A 17,546-nucleotide genomic window follows, 5' to 3' on the forward strand; every position below is an offset into this window, starting at 1 on the left:
CGCACCGGAGACGAAAAAGGCGCAGCGCAAGGTCGGGAGAACCAGGAGAAAGTCGCGTGATGTAATTTCGATCAGCGATGATCGCACGGGAATCCCTTGGACGACGAGGTGTCATCAAATCCGTAAACTCTCGCATTGTGAAATTGTAATCGCGGCGTGTCATTTCGCCCGATATTTTTTATTCTCCTAAAAATAAAAATATTTCGTTGTATAATTCCTTGATTATATTATTATATAATTCCTCCTCCAGTCTCGTAATTATATTATTAAACCGTGAAATTACCTCCAATCGCGGTACGGCGAGAATTACACATTCTCGGAAATGCAAAAGAGAAATGTTTAAAATAAAGGCGGTCTCTCGCTGCAAAGAACTTCAGGCGTTGACGCCACTTGGCAAATATTTCCACTATGCTCGTGCAGTAAAAACAAGTTTCTTTTTCCTCTTTTTTTTTTTTTCTTTAATGCAAGAGAATGACTGGCTTCTGGTAAAGATCAGCGTCGCTCTCAACGCGCGTGGCATCCCGAATATCTCGCTGGAAAAGGCTCGTCTCCGTCGCGAAGTCCTCATCATGAGCACGCTGAAATTTCGTAAGGATTCCGTGAGAATTTCATACCAAGACTGCTCTCGATTGTTTCGCGCGCGCGTTACCTAATGACGCGGTTCTCGGCCACGTAGTTCACCGGTTCCGACTGGCTTTACGCCAATTTATATTCTCGCCGCGATAGCAGGAAGTACAGCGCGCTGTATCGTAACGGTATATAACGCGGGGGATACGCCGCGCGGATATTTCCGCCTGGCGTTTATTAAGCAACGATACCTGTCGATAGCTGTCGCGATAAACGCTATCGCGAACACGTGAGTAATATTGTGTAGCCGTAAACTTTTACGTCTCGGCTGGAAGCGTATGCACGCGCGATCGGAATCGTATTGTAATAACGTAGATGCTCGCGCAATTGGAATGATAGGCGGTAAAGGCACGAATTACGTACGAGATATATAATCGAAGCTAAAAGCTTTCTATTAATTTTTAAGTGAGTCATTTTATGATTAAGAACCTTTCTTTTTTCTTTTTTTTTTGCTGACGCCATTACGAAGCGCGCGCGTTAATTTACTCTTATTTTCGGCAACACAGTACGATGCATCTTAGATCGTGCTTTATCGGAATTATTATTCAGTGGTAAAGTAAATTTCGTTATAATTAATAAACCTTATCAGATTAAATGTGAGATGAGATACCTATTGAAAATGGGAAGTCTGACTTGGCGTCGGTTGACTCATGATCACTCCTCGATGTGCCGATGACGAAAATGGCGGTTTCTTCCACCGTCACTTCAAACTGCCAACGACAATGGTGGCGGCTCGTAGTGAAACTTTTCGGAACTAAAACGTCTCGAGTGTATTAGTCGGTAACATACATTTTGCAGTTCCGAGAAAATCTCCTGCACTACTGTCGGCATATCGAGATAATGATGGGAGCTAAACCAACAATCACACTCTCATTTACACATAATATAAATCTATTAATCCTAGATTCGTCATATATTGACATTAATATTAGACATTCAATTATTTTATTGAATCCTATACAGGCAATAATTCGGTGTGTAAAGTAATTCAATTTAACTACAGCTATAAATTTATTCATTTCTGTTACTGTTATGTGTCATATGTTTGTATACCGTACTTCGATGTAGATGTTCAACTGAAACAGAAATAAAACAAAATGTTAGGTTTAATAAAATTAAATTAAATTAAATAAAATTTAAACTTGTTATCTTTATCTTAAATACTGAAACTTACTTTGTGGTCGATCTCCTTGATGGTTCGGATGCAGTAGGAGGAGGTGGTGGACCCCTTCGTGCTAATTCTTCCAAATAACCCATTAATAATCGAGTCCGTTCGGTGGCTGCAGCCTCGAGAACAAGAAATCGCCGATCTTTCCTAAGAATTTCTTCAATTTCCGCCAAATGTGAACTATTTTCTTGTACTTTTTTGTACGTTTTATCAGTGATCAGCTTCGTTTCCTGAAAAATTTTATTTTATTTTTACCAGCTGTCACATCGAGTTATTAAACAATATATAAAAAATTAATTAAACGCACCTGTAGAAGCTCCCTGAAGTCAGCTTTGGCAGCAACAAGTTTATCCTTAATATATTCTTTAAATTCCTTTTCACATTTCTAAAATAACAAATATACAGAATATGTAATAATAAATATACAGAATTATTAATATTAAAATAATTTTTATAACTAATGATTACGTACTCGATCACTAGAAGAAAACTTTAAATATCTAGGATCATCTTTCAACAGTTTCTTAATATCTTTCCAAGATGCTGTTAATTCGGTTGAAGCGCCTACTTCATCAAGCAGCTCGCGAAATTTATCGCGCTTCTTACGGCCTAATTGTTCAATATGTTCATTAAACAATCGTTCCTTTTCTTCACGATCTAAACTCTCTGCCAGTTCCCATCTATGATCCTTCCTTAATTGTCGCTTCGCTTCTCTCCACGCCAGATCTCCATTTCTAACCTGAATTTAAAATATATTAAATATTATAAATATATACAAAGACAGAATAATTATTATTAAAATATAAAATGATTGAAACTAAATACATACTAAATCAGCTAGGAGAGCACTGAAATGCTGGACAGCCTCTGTGTGACGGTGATGCTGTCTCTCTTTATCTCTATCACGAAGATGTGTAGCTAGAGTTCTTTGCACTTCTCTTTCTCTTTCTCTAAGACTGACTTCTGCTCGCCTTTCACGGTCCCTTTTCTGTTTTTCGCGATCCTCTTCGGAATCGGAATGATCATCCCCATCTTCTTTCTAAAATAACAAAAGTGAATAAAAAGAATTATATAAAGACTGTTAAAAAAAAAAGAAAAAAAAAATACTTACGTCGTTCTCCTTTTTAACGTTCTTATCGTCAGCTTCTTCAATTTCTCCGCTCTCTTTCTCCACCACCGTCTCTTTCTTTTCTTTCTCGCTCTCCTCTGTGGATATTTCACTCTTTCGCTGCTTCTTTTCCCTCGTGTTATCCTTGTCAGACTTGTCTTTGCTGCTGGACTTAGTTTCTTTACCTTTATCCGAATCCTTGCGATCCCTGTCCTTCTTTTCCGTTTTATGATCTTTTTCCCTGTGCCGGTGATCTTTGTCTTTCTCCTTTTCCTTTTTCCGCTCATCCTTCAGCAGGCGAACGTAATCTCTAAACCAATCTTCCCGCGTGCTCGCCGACTCTACGACTCTGTACCTCCAATCCGTTTCCAACTTTTTCTTACAATCGCTCCAATGCGAATGTCTGTCGATGTCTTTGTGCTCACGTAGCATCGCAAAGAATTCCTTTTTCACCTGAAACGCATTTAACATAAGAGTTTTCATCGCTGAAGAACAATCACTGCTTGCTTATATACTATTGTACAATTGTTTTGCTTTTAAGATCAAAGTTTTCTTGGCTCTCTTAAATCATGCACGCCTTAATGATATTTCGAACCAATTATTACACGGTCAGCCACATTACAATCACTTTTATAAACATTATTATAATATAATGATCTGTAATGTGGATCAAACTATTTCAACTTGCAAACCTTTTAAATGGTTTTCAAACTATATTTTCGTTAGGGGTAGAAGAAATAGTCATTCGTGTTCGTTCGTGTCGTGAAGTATCACAACGTTAAGGACTCTATTTTGTCGGATTATTTTTTATTTTATTTTTTGTTTTGTTTTATGAACTAAGCTGGTCATTGTTTTTAGCTGAAAAAAAATGATTAACTCATTATTCCTGTAAAAATGGTTATTATGATTATCGTCATCATTAAATGTACAGTATTCTATTCGCTAGTATTGAACAATGCATAATTAAATCAAGCTCTAATTTTTTCAAAGTCAAATTGCATGCCTTATTTAATTAAATACTGCCATTTAATGATGACTGAATTGTGTAAGGTAAGTAAATGTTTAACTGCCGTCCTTGCTGAAACGAAAAAATATGGTTAGCGCATTATCATTAACTTCAAAAACATTAGAAGCTCGCAGCCGTCCAAATTACGAAACGAGTTTCCATCTTATTTATTTCTTTTTCTTTTTTTTTTTTTCTCCTATACTCTAAAATCTCTCGGAGAACGCATAAATTTTAGTAAAAGCGTCACGTAGTTCATAGCACAGCACACCGTTTACAAAAATTGTAATTACTCTCTTGATAATTTTTCTTGATACATTTATGGAAAAAGTAACGTAACGCAGATTATTAATCAACACAGAAATTAATGCTTGCTAAGAAAATGTTACCCTATTAAAATAAAATCGCTTTTTCTCTCGCTCATTTTCTCCTAAGCTCTCGACACTTTTACTTCGTAATACTGAAAGTATTAAAGAAACAAAAATTGGCAAAATTTTCTTTACTAGATCAATCTAATTTCTACGTGTGAGATTAAAACTCGTCCCATAAAATTTTCCAATGTCCCCATTGCGTAATTTGTAAACGACCGAAATTACTTGTGTGATATTCTTTACATTAAAAAAGAGAGAAATGATTATATTTCAAACACTGGCACATATCTTTTTTTTTTCTTCAAATTATATATAATATTTCTGACTCGGATCCTATAAGGATATTTTAACTGAGAAGCTCGTGCTAACACAACTGTTTACACTTTTTTTTATCTCATTCGAACCGAATATAAAAATCCACTTGCGTTATTATTGAAAACAAAAATAGAGATTGAGGTTTTCGTGAATGTAAAACAAATGCTTTTATGAAAATGCAAGTCATTCATTCTATATCAAATTTAACAATTAAGCATTATAACGTTATAATACTGAAACTTGCAATCCTTTAAAAGCTATAATAATAAAGTTATATATTGCCGACAAGAAAAAACCGTTTATCATGTGAAGTCGACTTAAAATTACTAGAACTTTATATGTTTTTGTACATCAAATTTGATACATCATGTATTGACATAAGAACAATAAAAAAAATTATGATTTTAAAATAATAATTCGTTGCTTTTTATGAATATATTTTACTTAATAATCTGTATGTGTAAAATAATTTTTTTGACTGACAATGTTAAAAATAAAAAGATAATATTTAACGTAGCTATTTCTGAAACAATGAATATTGTGAATAAAAGTATTACTAAAAAGTAAAATGATAAATTAAATAATCTCTTGTGTCATAAATTTGTTTTTATGTCCATACATGTAATGCAAATTTTGTGGTAGCATTAGATATGAATTTTAATATTTAATTATAATCGGAATATATATAAGTAAATTTTTTGAAACTGTTTTGTAGACTAATGCTACCTCGAATTTTCGTATAAATTTTATTCATTGCTTTTCTTTTTCAAATAAACTAACGTGAAATCCTTTTTTGCTTTTCAAATTGTTTTTTTGATTCTGGGGAAAAGTTAATCTTTTGAAATAACGTGGATTACGAGTAATATACAAATACCGAGTTTGTTCATTCTCATGACACTGCTTTGAAGTAAAGAATGCGGCGCGCGAGGGTGTGCCAACAGTGACCCGCAGAGAAGATGGGAATGGTAGATGACATCATCCATGCCACCAACCAGCTTCAGTACCAAGCCACTCCACATACGGAACCTGTCCTGCCTGCATCCTGACTGAAGTGGAGAGTTCAGAACACATAAGTATATAAGGAACCGACACATACTAAGATTTTATTCTCTACATCTCCCATCTCTTAGAGCTACAAAAAAACTTTTCGATTTCGATCGAGCAAATCTACTGGAGTAGAGAATTATTTATTAGAGAAATATCTCCTGGTATATGTGTTCTTCAGCCGTTATAATTTTAGGAATTCGTACTATCTTACAAGTGGAACAAAATAATAACATACCTATGAAACCTGAAAGAAATCAATTCATTATCGCTGTAAAAACATAAACTTTTATTAAACATTACTAAACATATTCCTGTCTTAAATAAGCTTAAAAAACGCTTTGCATTTATTCTTAATTTGATTCTTATGCTATCGCGCATTGCAAAGCCTCGCTTAATAAGATGAAGTATAAACTCTTATTGAAATTAATGAAATAATATAATATTATGTTAACATAGGAGCAAGTGCCGAATAGATATGTGTATATTCAGCCCATGCAGCAACTTTTTGCGATTAAAGTATATTACATTTATATACGACAAATATTCTTCAGACAGCGTTTATGAAGAAATTCACTATAAATGAACATCTGGAACGAAGGGAATAAAGGTTTATATGTAAGGAAATTAAAAATAGGAAATACAAATTGATGCTTCTTTGAAAATATAAAGGCTTTTTAGGTACACTTGGACGTAAAAGAACAAATTTACACAAATATTAATTATGTAATCATTTTTACGAATTTTTTTTTTTAATACGAAAATCAATATATGTGTAAATTAACTTATGTAAGTTTATAAATTTCAAGTTTTTACGAACTAATCAAAATAAAAGTTAATAATAAAAAAGTTGATAAATTAATCACATTAATTTAATATTAATATTAATAAAATTGTTATAATTAAAAACTTCTTATTTTTAAACTATCAGAAAATTATATATAAATAAAATCATGAAATATTAGTGTACCTAAATGCTTTATATTTGTTAAATTTGTATATATCTCAGTAAAGGTTTAGAAATATGTCTTACTTGTGTTGATTACTGTCAAAATATTTATAATTATTAATATTAAATGCAATCCTGAAAAGTGTCTGTTGCATTGCCACACAATGCGCGCGCACATTTAATTATGTTAATAAAATAAAAATACCTGTTCTCGTTTTGCTGTTTTCTCCTCTTTCTCCTTCTTTCGCACTTCCAGAAGATATTCGTTGAAAAGACTTTCCCGTTCACGCATCTTTTCTACATTCTTAAATCGTTCGTCCCTTCCATGTTTTTGAGCGAAATCGCTAAATGATGATCTAAAAGAAAAAGAACAAAAAAAATTAATACTTTCCGTAAAAAAAAGAAAATAAAAAAAAATTTATTTCTTCGCATACGTACTTTCCATGAAGTGCTGCTTCTTCCAAGAGCTTCTGAAATTGCTCTTTTCGTTCCTTCATTTTATTTCTCTTTTCCCGCCTTTCTTCTTCCGCCCTCTCTTTCACGTATTTTTCAAAGACTTGCTTCCTTTCCTTCGACGTTAACAGTAAATAACGCGGATCAAATACTATTTTGTGAAGTTCTTTTTCCCAGGTACTGAATGCAGATACCTAAAAACGTAATAATTTGATTACTCTCGATATATATTTACAGAAATGAAATAGTTTTAAAATTATAAGTAAAGAAATATATTATAATTTAATGTAGAAACAGTAAATTAAAAATTACATATTAATTTGTATAATAATAAAAATAAATGTGAGAATAACTTACATCTTTTTCTGCAAGCATATCCCTGAATGACTTGATCCTCGTTTCCAGTGGAACTATTGCTCTCTCCCTCGCCGCTCTCACTTCAGCCTCTATCGCAGCTTCCTTTCCGATGTCGATAGTCTTTTTCCCTTCCTTTTCCTCTTCTTCCTTGACAGGTGTGGCTAAAGAATAATATAAAAATTTAAATAAAAATTCCGCATTAAATCATTATATTTCTGGGTAACAATTACTTTTAGTATCGTCGTGTTTCATCTTTTTAGCTGGCGTTGGTTGATCGTCATCGCTGCTTTCGCTGGTATCCGATTGACGTGCTGGTTTTGTAGCGGCAACTGCATCTGGTGGTGTCGATATCATCTTGTCCACATCCTGACGCCCAACAAGATCATCCGGTCGTTCCCAAACTGATATTCTCGAAGAAGGGTTGTAGAAAAATACTCGTCCATCTCCCGTCCAAACGACACACCTGCAGATGGCAAATAAATTTAATGGTTATATAGATGCATGATAAAATATATAAATATAAAGAAAATTAATAGAAGCATACCATGGAGTTCCAGGCACTGGCGTACTAGAAATTGGTCTAGATTTATCTTGAGGCTTCACAGGTTCTTTAATAATATTTTCCTCTTTTTTCGGTTTAGCGCTATCCGCATCTTTTGTACTATCTTTGGTTTCATGAGTGATCTCTTGCGGCTTTTCTGGTTTGCTAGCTTCGATTGCGATGCTGTTGTTGTTAACGGTAGTAGTTGTAACAGTGGTGCTGGCAGGAACAACGCTAGCCTCTTCGTTTTTCTGTCGTAATGATAACTTCGCATCTAATAAAACAACAAGAAATTTTTTAATCCATTTTAAGATTTATAAAATCCTAATAAATTTGTTTTACAAAGACGATTGTAATAAAGAATAAGAGTTTATATTACGTACTTTCCAAATCTTTCAAGGCTTGTGGCTTTTCCCATACTGATTCTCCTGCTTTGCTGTTGTAATAATAGAATCTGCCGTCTGGTGCACGATGCTCAGTCCAGACCATGGCAGCCGCTACTAATTCGGAATCAAGTTGTGCAAGTATAGCAGGATCTTCAGCAGGTGTTTGAGGTGCCATTACACCATGAGGCATTTGTGGCATACCTAAAAAAGAACGTAGACGCGCCATTAATTTATACAGATTATTTAAAAAATTATTTTCGCCATAAAATATCTTCTGCATTAGCATATTATATATTACCCCAATTGGCTTGTGGTGGTCCATAACCGCCGAAAGGTTGAAAACCGGGCGGCGGCATCCCGAAGGGTGCTGCTCCGAATTGCGTTGCAATCGGATTTCCAAACTGATTTGGCACTCTATGTTGCATAGGAATCATATTTGGCGGCGGCTGCATCATATTTGTATTTACCGCCGGTGTATTTATCGGCGGTGTACTGGTAACTGTCGCGGGCGCTGTGCCTAGAATATACATTTTTTTTTTAACAACACTTTATCATAAATATTTAAAAAAATCTAACAAAAATGTTTATAGAATTAAATAAATATTAATATTGTTTAAATTACCGTTTGATTGATTTGTCTCGGACGCTTGATTATTAACATCTGGCGTATCATTTAAAGTAGGGGGTGGTCCAGTGCCAGGAGGCGCTGTACTTAATTGATTAATGGCATCTGTATTGTTAGAAGATGATTGTTCGCCGCCTTGTGAGATTCTATTTTCACTAATCTTGGTCGGCGTACTACCTGACGGAGTAGGTGTGGTAGAACGTGCCGCTTGCTTTGATGCTCCGTGCACTAACTGTTCTAACTGTAAAATCGTAAAGTACTTTGTCAACAATTATCTTGAATTAATCATATAAAATTTTAAACAAAAAAACAAAATAGACTTGACTTCATTAACTGATAGATGAACTTACCGATCTTTTTTTACGACATTGCTAATTGTCAATATATTTTGGTACACAATTCTTTATTTAAACTTTGTTCCTGTGTCTGTAGTTGTTTAAGCTTAAATATTGTACATATTATAAAACTAACAATGACAAAAAATAAATATAATTTTAATGTAAAAAAAATTGTTTAATACATAATCCAAATATATTTAATTATTTATTTAATTATAATATATTTAAACAAGTAAAAAAGTCACATTATGTACAAATCATAATAAAAAAAAAAATCGGGCATACCGGTTAGGATAAAAATTTGCAGGTGACTTACCTGATCTTGCACCATGACCTTTACGTTTGGTCCCTCTGGTTTAGTCCATGTGGTATCTCTCGTGCGAATATTGTAATAATACGATTTGCCGTCGGCTGCTTTCGTTTCTACCCACACTTCTCCGTTGAGATCTAGACCTGGAATGTTTGCTTGTTGCGTCTGCTGGGGTGGTTGCTGTTGTCCTGGAATCTACGGCATAAATTTTATTCTTAAATTTATCGTGTGCTTTATAGTTTATTTTATTAATACACTTCCATTAATACAAATATAATTTATTTCGGACATTCTATATAATAAAGTTAAAGAATTAAATTTACAATCATGTATAACTTACGCTGTTCATGTTAGGTGGACCCATACCAGGTGGTGGTCCATATGGACCTGGTCCTGCACCCATTGGGCCATTCATCATGTGTGGTGGTGGCTAAAAAAGATCACATAAGAATTAAAAATAAAAAAACAATGAGTTCTTAACTACTTGAAAAAATCAATCTCATACCATTCCTGGAGGTCCCATCAAATTTGGAGGTCCCATGAAGTTTGGTGGTCCCATAGGTCCCCAGCTGGGATCGAACGGTGGCGGTCCTCGAAATCTTGGGCCTGCTGGACCAGGGGGGCAATTCGGTCTCGGTGGTGCCTCAAATGGAAATCCGTTGTTTGCGCCACGAAACATTGGTCCGCGCGGTCCAAACCCTCTCCCACGAAACCTCGGAGTACCACCTCTCATAGGGAAATCAAACCCACCTCTGCCACGACCCCTTAAATTATTTTTATATGTTGTGACTAGATACCTTATATCTACCATGCCACCCAGAGGAAGGAAGACCAGAATCATTCCGAATCTTACTTGACTCTTAGGAAAAAGAAAAAGAAACGCTCCACTCCACGGGTCTGACGTGCTCGCGCTGTAACGCTTCCATAGACAAGACAGAAGGCTAGAGGATGTCATAGCGTTAATAAAGTCGCTAGCAAAGAATTTCAATAAAGCGTCTGTGAAAGTTAGTCGCGTGCAAAGATACGATAAGCCTCCGCGCGAGCCATTATCAATCTAGAGAGAAAAACAATTCCGACATTCCGTGCGCGTGTCATCTGTCGGGAGCCCGGCGGGGGGACGTTGCCGAGACGCCGTCGGTCTCCCGGGTTAGATGAAAACATCGCGGCGAGAGCATGCGGGGTCGGGAGGAGACGACGCGACGGGACGAGAGGGGAAAAAGGGGGAGGGAAAGGAGACGCGGAGGAAGGACCGCCGGAGCCGGGAAAGCGGGTTTGCGATACGCACCGAAAGCCGCCTCGGCCGCGCGGCATGAAATGCCTGTAATCGTCGCCCTCGTAGCTGTACTCCTCCGTCTCCTCCATGGCTTCGTCATTGTGCTCTTGCTCGCTGGCGGAGGCGACCTCGGCGGCCGCGATCGCTGCCGGCGGTTGCTCGCTGCTCGCGTCCATCTCCCGTCCTAGCGGGCGGTATGCCCGTGACACGGATAAGGGGAGAAATCGACTAAACCGCGCCAAGTAACCGAGGGTCGCTGTTTCACACGCCCATTCGCTATCGTTTGTCCGTCACTATCAGCCGTCCGGCTGGCGGATCGCTCGTCTGGCGCAAGAACAAAAAAATCGCGGATAAATTACTATCCTACGCGGATACGACGGCCGTAAACACGTCGTTGCTGGTCGGAGCAAACACGCACGAATTCCCCAAAGCGCGCCGGCGTGGCGAGAATCTCCCTCCGCTCTTCCACGGACTCGACGAACGAGTACTTTGACACCATCGGCTTCGTCTTGTCGGCAAGCGCGTTTATTGGCCGTCCGAAGCTTGCCTCGTGGCGCAGGGACAAGAGTGGAGGAAATGAGACGGCAGATTGAACTTTTGGAACTTGATCTAGGGTCTTTTGTTCTCTTGAAATCGTGGCAGTCTTGACGTTTGACACTAAAAAATAAAAGATCGATTTTCGGCGCCAAATTAAAAATATTACTTTCACGTTTATCACCGCTTATTACTTCTAATTTGCGCTTGTTTCCACGTAACTCGGTTTCTGTAACTAATTAAGGTGTATAAAACAAAGTTTTTTAAAAAATTTATTGAATAATTACTACTTAAAAATTATTTCTTATTACAAACAATATAATATACTTTATCTTGAAATCTTTTAAATATATAATGTACACTGAACGGTAGATATGGTGTTAGCCGCGGCGACGGCGGCTAGCATACGTAACCTTGTCGTGGGGAGCGTCGAATCTCACATGAAGCGCGCGCGTAGATGTGTCGCGAAGCACCGGTCACAGAAGACTGAGGGAGAGCGCGGCCTCCTTCCTTCCCCGCGCTCGGCGGCCGAGAATGGAGGAAGTCACGTACGCTAGCCGCCGTCGCCGCTCGTCGCACACACACTAATCGCAGCAAATGCCATATCTACTTTTCAATGTACATAATATCAAAAATAGACAATTTTTTCTCGCATTAAAGCACTAATTCTTTTGTTATAGCTCTTAAATATTAATTGGTAACATATCCTGAGATCCTTTTTATCATAGCTAGTTTGATTAAGTGATAATCGTCACAAATAATGATTTATCTTAATTATATGTATGAATTTTTCAATAAATTTATCATTATAAAAAATTAAATATTGTAACGATGTTATATAACCATGTGGTATTGTTAATATATTCTAATATTGCAAAGTTGCGATTATATCTAAAAAATTATGTAATATAAACACAGTTGTTTAATAAAACTATGCAGCATTTACCTGATAATATGTGTATCTCTCACTTTGTACCCGGAATTTATTTAGTGAATTATTACTGAGTTATACGAGACGTAAAGCTTCGTCGTTGGCAACTGATTGTGGCATTACGTCATTAACAAGACTTTTTAATTGAATGACGCTGTTTCTCTGTCTCATCCCAATTGTTTCTCAAGTAGTTTCATAAAGGGTGCCGTTATAAGTCTTTAGTTTCATATAGGTTCATTACTTTCATATCGTCCATTATTTCCGGTAATGCGGCGAATTCTGGATCGGAGTACGGTGCTATTTCGAGATGCTCAAACGAGCCATCCTTTTGTCGCAGAGTTAGGCCCACTATTGCAGGATTTGTTACTTTTGCCGACAGTGGTTCTAGTCCATAATCAGATAAAAGAACGTGATCGGACAGCTTCATATATTTGTTAAGAGAACTTTCATTTACATAAACGAGAAATAGCTGTTGATCCTTTGGTTTTACTTTCAGTATAGCTGAAAAAATTCGGTGTTAATAAAATAATAATGATCGTGTGATTTATTATGAATAAATAACATCTGTAATTGATTATACAATGAAGAAAAAGTACGTCATTAATATTTTTCTACATATTTCTATAAATACATCTGCTTTACCTTCAATCATTTTTTTCAGCTCTAAAACACTGCTACTTTCTGATGTTTCAAGAATTATCGTTGTTTTATTTCGTCTGATCATTAAATGTACTGGATTGTTCTCCAGTTCAGGGCTTGAACTACGAGACATGATGTTCCAAGGTGTCTAGAAATTTTTAAAGATTAATTAATTTAGAAATAATATAAATTAATATATTAACTAATACAAATAAATATTAAAATGTAGATTAGAAACTTACTGTCAAGTTTAGTTGCTTATGTGTTCTTTAAAGCTCAATTAATATATTCTCCTATAACAATGACTTTCAAATTATGTCTATTTGTAGATGAACTTGTAGGTACCTGTTAGCAGATCGTGTCCTGTCACATAAACAAAATATATTACATTAAATATCCATATATAAAATTATTTCTTTCTTGCATAAAGTAGACTTCTTTCCCTTTTCTATTTTCCTCTAACTTCAACATTACATTCCATACCTCTAAACATTTTAAATCAAACATTTATGTAAAGAAATTAATTTAACTTACAATTGCAATTTTAAATAATAATTCTAATATACTTACAAACATAAATTTGAACCAACATAAAGGTAGTGGTAGGCACTATCAACTAGACAAAGGTAGTTGAAATGACCTTTCAACAAATGCCACAAAGTTCCGCCACGTGTTGCATAAAAAAAAGAAGACAGATTACTTCGTTCTTTTTATACACGCAGCTTCAAGCACTTATTCTTTTATTCCTACAGCCTCAGCTTCTTCTCGACAGTTTTCTCGAGACGCAAAACAAATGCTCCAAGATGCCCAGGCGACGAGATACCGAGAAAAACAGAATATATACCGCAATCGTTAGACCCATTAGCAACAACTTTGAGAGCGACAAACGCACGCTCTCGCTTTCCTCTCTGGAAAAGTCAAATTTAGGATAACAAAGCAAAAAACGAGGGTTTATTGGCTGTCGAATGCCAATCTGCTCCATATGCGCGATCGTGGAGCACTACGAAGTGCACCGCGCTTTGCTCCAAGGTGACCAGCGTCACGAACGGAAACACGTGTCGGAGCACGACGACGCGGCCAATCGAGTTCGTCGTCCCCTCTCGCCATGGAATCCGCGTCTCGCCTGCTTGCACCCAAAAACAATTAAAGGAGCACAAAGGATTCAGTTATGTTCAATTCAATTCTTAAATTTAGATTTAAAAAAAAATAAAAACATACCTTGGAGAGTAACCCGAGAGCGCCACACCGATTATTCATTGGCTGAGTCGTATAAAAAACAAGCTTGAATTTAAAACTGGACTAAACACTGCCTTTATTTTATCTTTGTCTTCTTTTTTTTCTGTACTTTACGAGGGAGAAAAAGGCGCGAAACGTGCTGGCACGTGCAAGTTCGTTTATGTAAAGATTGCGAACAAATGTGAATAAAACGAGTCTTTACTTGGATATTTTGTAGGTATTAAGATTGTCTATCGACGTCTAATTTATTTTTCCGATTGTCGTAACATTTCTCGTAAAGTGAAGGGAAGACCGGCACAAAGGTTAGACTTAAAGTATGATATACTGCAAGTAATATTTGTTAGTTTTTGCATAAACTAAATATACATTTTTATATTAATCAATATTTTTTTAAATACAATTCTTATTAATATTTACCTCTTTCCAGGTTTTCGTGGAATATATTTGTTAACAATGGTAAATTTAATTAATGGCTGTAGTGAAAACTTGCTTTCGCAACCAGGAAATGAAGAGCCAAAAGAATTTAAGAGACTGGAAGGCTCATATAAAGATTTAACTGATATTTTCGATGATAAATTGATAGACTTTTCTAAACAATTCTGTAGCATATATTCAGCAAGACTGACAGAGCTGAGGGAGACACTGGTGCCACAGATTATAGCAAAATGGGGTGAGCCTTGTAGAGTGTTTAATAATTATATACTTTCATACAAAATTCTTTATATTAAAATAAAGAATTTTCTGCAGAAATGTAATATATATTTATATAAATATAGTTATATAATTCAATAAGTAAAATGCTTTTTTTTTATAGGTAAAGTTCAAATATTAAAATTAGCAGAATTAGAAGATTTTGAGGAGCAAGAATGTGTAATAATTGGTACACTTTATAAACATCAGAAATGTAAACCATCAATATTACTTGAATTAAGTGATGATCATCAACTGACGTTGCCTGAGCCAAGATCAAATTACTGTTCTGAAAAAGATCAATTGTTTTTGGAAGATGAAATGTTGCGTATAAAATTAGTAGTTGAAGATGCAGCTTTAAACAATTATGTTACAGGCGTTGTATGTGCTATTTTAGGCTACAAAAACAAGAGTGGCAGTTTTGAAGTAAGTACATTATGATTAAAATTATATCAAATTTTCCCCACTGCTCACATACACATGCATATATATTTGATACTTTATTTAGATCAAGGAATGGTGTTTTCCTGGCTGCATGCCTAAAAGTTCACCAACACAGGCAAAATCTGGAGGAAAGGTAGTGTTCTTGTCTGGACTTGACTTAGCGAATACTGCGGAGACCTTATCGTTAAATTTGTTAATCGAATGGATATGTGGGATGGCGGGAAATGTAACTATGCAAGAAGATGCCACTAGCATTGTTCGAGTCATTATTGCTGGTATAAAATAGATCCTTAATATTTATATATAATATAATGTAATAATTGCGACACGATTTATTTTCACACTTATATTCCATCACAGGTAATTCTGTAAAAACCGTCACAAAAACGAATACTTTAATGGGACATGCTGAAGGGAAGGCGCAGGACGCCGCTATAACAAAAGAAGTCGCTGTAGCAACAACACTTGTGGACGCATTTCTCTCTAAAATAGCAGAATGTTGTTGCGTCACTTTAATGCCAGGTCAACACGATCCCACCAATGCAATGTTACCACAGAGACCACTGCATCCATGCATACTACCACTAGCGTCTAGGTATTGTACAAACATACATTCGTTTGATATGTATTCTGACTTCTCAATGAACGAGATAAGATTACAGACTACTAGAAATCTTATCTTTATCATTGCGTAGCAAATAAAAAAAAGACGTCATTAAAAAAATTGTTTTTAGTACCTTACATTTACAAGTTTTTCATAAAATTTTAATTTTATAAATTTCCCTATTCTAAATTGTAATCTTAAAAATAATTTTTCAGATTTCAAAGTTTTAAAGGTGCGACTAATCCATGGATTGGCAAAATTGCCGAACGTATAGTAATGGGAAATAGTGGACAACCTATCGATGATATTATAAAAGCAACCGGTGAAACAGATATTTCTCCTTTAGAATGGTTGGAAAAAACGTTACTTTGGAAGCACATGTGTCCGACTGCCCCAGATACATTACCGGTACATCCTTATTCTGTAAAAGATCCATTTATCATAAATTATTGTCCAGATATATATTTTGTGGGTAACACGGATAAACCCGATACGAAAATGTGGAAAGGTAGGTTTTATATTTTTATAAAATTAATAAATTTGCTTACGTTCTAATTAATATGCTGAAATAATATTATTAACATAAAATGTATTTACGATATATTATTTTCTTGCGTTAATCATTCGTACATATTTTAATGATACGTGATGTCTTTTTATTGTTGAATTACAATATTAATAAAAGTATGTTTAACACTTGTAGGTGAAGAAAATCAGATGGTTAGGATAATTTGCATTCCGAAGTTTTCTTCCACACACACCGCAGTTATAGTAGATTTAGAAACTTTGGACACTGAATTTATTTGCTTTGGAACTGGATGACGCGTATGTAACTGAACAAGTTTACGATTTATTTGAATAGAAAGATAAAAATGGATGATCTAACAATACGTGACCTTTTCCTGTGTCAGATTGTGTCACTGTCGTATTCACTGTATTTTTATATTTCCATATTGTATTACCACTTTTAAAACATAGAAAAACTTACAAATAAAAACAATTTTATATTTATAATAATATGCATATACTAGTTGCGCTAGAAAGTAATAATAAATTATTAAAGTTTGTTTTGTGGTGTAATCGTATTGTAATACTAGAAAATGCTGCAGATAGGTAAGTATGTGTTAAATATTAAAAACTTTGTTGTAAGAGAAAGTACAATTTCCGTTGTCACCTATTTTTATTTGTATCTCGTAAAAGTGATATACAAAATTGAAACGCAAGCGACTTTTTAAGAATTTGTAGACATTTTGCCTGGTTATAAAACTTTTAATACGAAAGAAAATACATGTAGTATCACAGACTATTAGAAAATTGCGAAATCACAGTGACACAAGACTTTATTTATATGAACGCTTAAATTAACAAGTGAATATACTTCACAAATTATACCAATGATAAGAACATAACAGTCAAAATACAGAGCATCAGAATATTTAACTGATAACACATTTTTAATTTTAGTAGTTTCTGTTCTACATCAAATTTCACACGCTAATGTCAAGAATATTTTCTATAATACATAAATTTACAATTTCTCTTTAATAATTTTAATTTTTTATAACGGTGTCCTTACCTGTATAATATAATAGTAATATCT

At 35.1% G+C, this 17,546-nt stretch overlaps 3 protein-coding genes across 6 annotated transcripts; 1 reads left to right on the plus strand and 2 right to left on the minus strand.

The window, feature by feature from the left end:
• Positions 1 to 1,555: 1,555 nt before the first annotated feature.
• On the minus strand, positions 1,556 to 11,250 carry LOC139112236 (transcription elongation regulator 1). 2 transcript variants are annotated; one of them, XM_070673131.1, is made up of 18 exons: positions 10,881 to 11,250; positions 10,101 to 10,347; positions 9,936 to 10,025; positions 9,602 to 9,790; positions 8,945 to 9,188; positions 8,621 to 8,839; positions 8,320 to 8,523; positions 7,940 to 8,210; positions 7,626 to 7,858; positions 7,396 to 7,556; positions 7,024 to 7,232; positions 6,791 to 6,941; positions 2,907 to 3,356; positions 2,625 to 2,834; positions 2,268 to 2,534; positions 2,103 to 2,180; positions 1,802 to 2,025; positions 1,556 to 1,703 (listed from the first exon to the last, which is right to left on the minus strand). In XM_070673131.1, exons 1-18 carry the CDS (start codon positions 11,042 to 11,044, stop codon positions 1,700 to 1,702), a joined length of 3,615 nt encoding a protein of 1,204 aa, XP_070529232.1. In that variant the 5' UTR covers positions 11,045 to 11,250; the 3' UTR covers positions 1,556 to 1,699. The 2 variants fall into 2 exon arrangements, with proteins under 2 accessions (XP_070529232.1, XP_070529231.1); XM_070673130.1 differs by having other exon boundaries at positions 10,101 to 10,359.
• A 478-nt stretch (positions 11,251 to 11,728) lies between these two features.
• LOC139112244 (elongin-B-like) lies at positions 11,729 to 13,970 on the minus strand. Its single transcript, XM_070673146.1, has 4 exons — positions 13,543 to 13,970; positions 13,215 to 13,335; positions 12,976 to 13,120; positions 11,729 to 12,834 (listed from the first exon to the last, which is right to left on the minus strand). Exons 3-4 carry the CDS (start codon positions 13,103 to 13,105, stop codon positions 12,542 to 12,544), a joined length of 423 nt encoding a protein of 140 aa, XP_070529247.1. The 5' UTR covers positions 13,106 to 13,120; positions 13,215 to 13,335; positions 13,543 to 13,970; the 3' UTR covers positions 11,729 to 12,541.
• A 130-nt stretch (positions 13,971 to 14,100) lies between these two features.
• Positions 14,101 to 17,312, plus strand: LOC139112243 (DNA polymerase delta subunit 2). Of its 3 annotated transcripts, none has more exons than XM_070673144.1 (7): positions 14,101 to 14,522; positions 14,636 to 14,878; positions 15,023 to 15,324; positions 15,407 to 15,617; positions 15,703 to 15,937; positions 16,162 to 16,454; positions 16,650 to 17,312. In XM_070673144.1, exons 2-7 carry the CDS (start codon positions 14,662 to 14,664, stop codon positions 16,766 to 16,768), a joined length of 1,377 nt encoding a protein of 458 aa, XP_070529245.1. In that variant the 5' UTR covers positions 14,101 to 14,522; positions 14,636 to 14,661; the 3' UTR covers positions 16,769 to 17,312. The 3 variants fall into 3 exon arrangements, with proteins under 3 accessions (XP_070529245.1, XP_070529246.1, XP_070529244.1); XM_070673145.1 differs by having other exon boundaries at positions 14,101 to 14,425; XM_070673143.1 differs by having other exon boundaries at positions 14,102 to 14,510.
• Positions 17,313 to 17,546: the final 234 nt, after the last annotated feature.

Source organism: Cardiocondyla obscurior, linkage group LG27, assembly GCF_019399895.1.
Source record: "Cardiocondyla obscurior isolate alpha-2009 linkage group LG27, Cobs3.1, whole genome shotgun sequence".
NCBI classification, from domain to species: Eukaryota; Metazoa; Arthropoda; class Insecta; order Hymenoptera; family Formicidae; genus Cardiocondyla; species Cardiocondyla obscurior.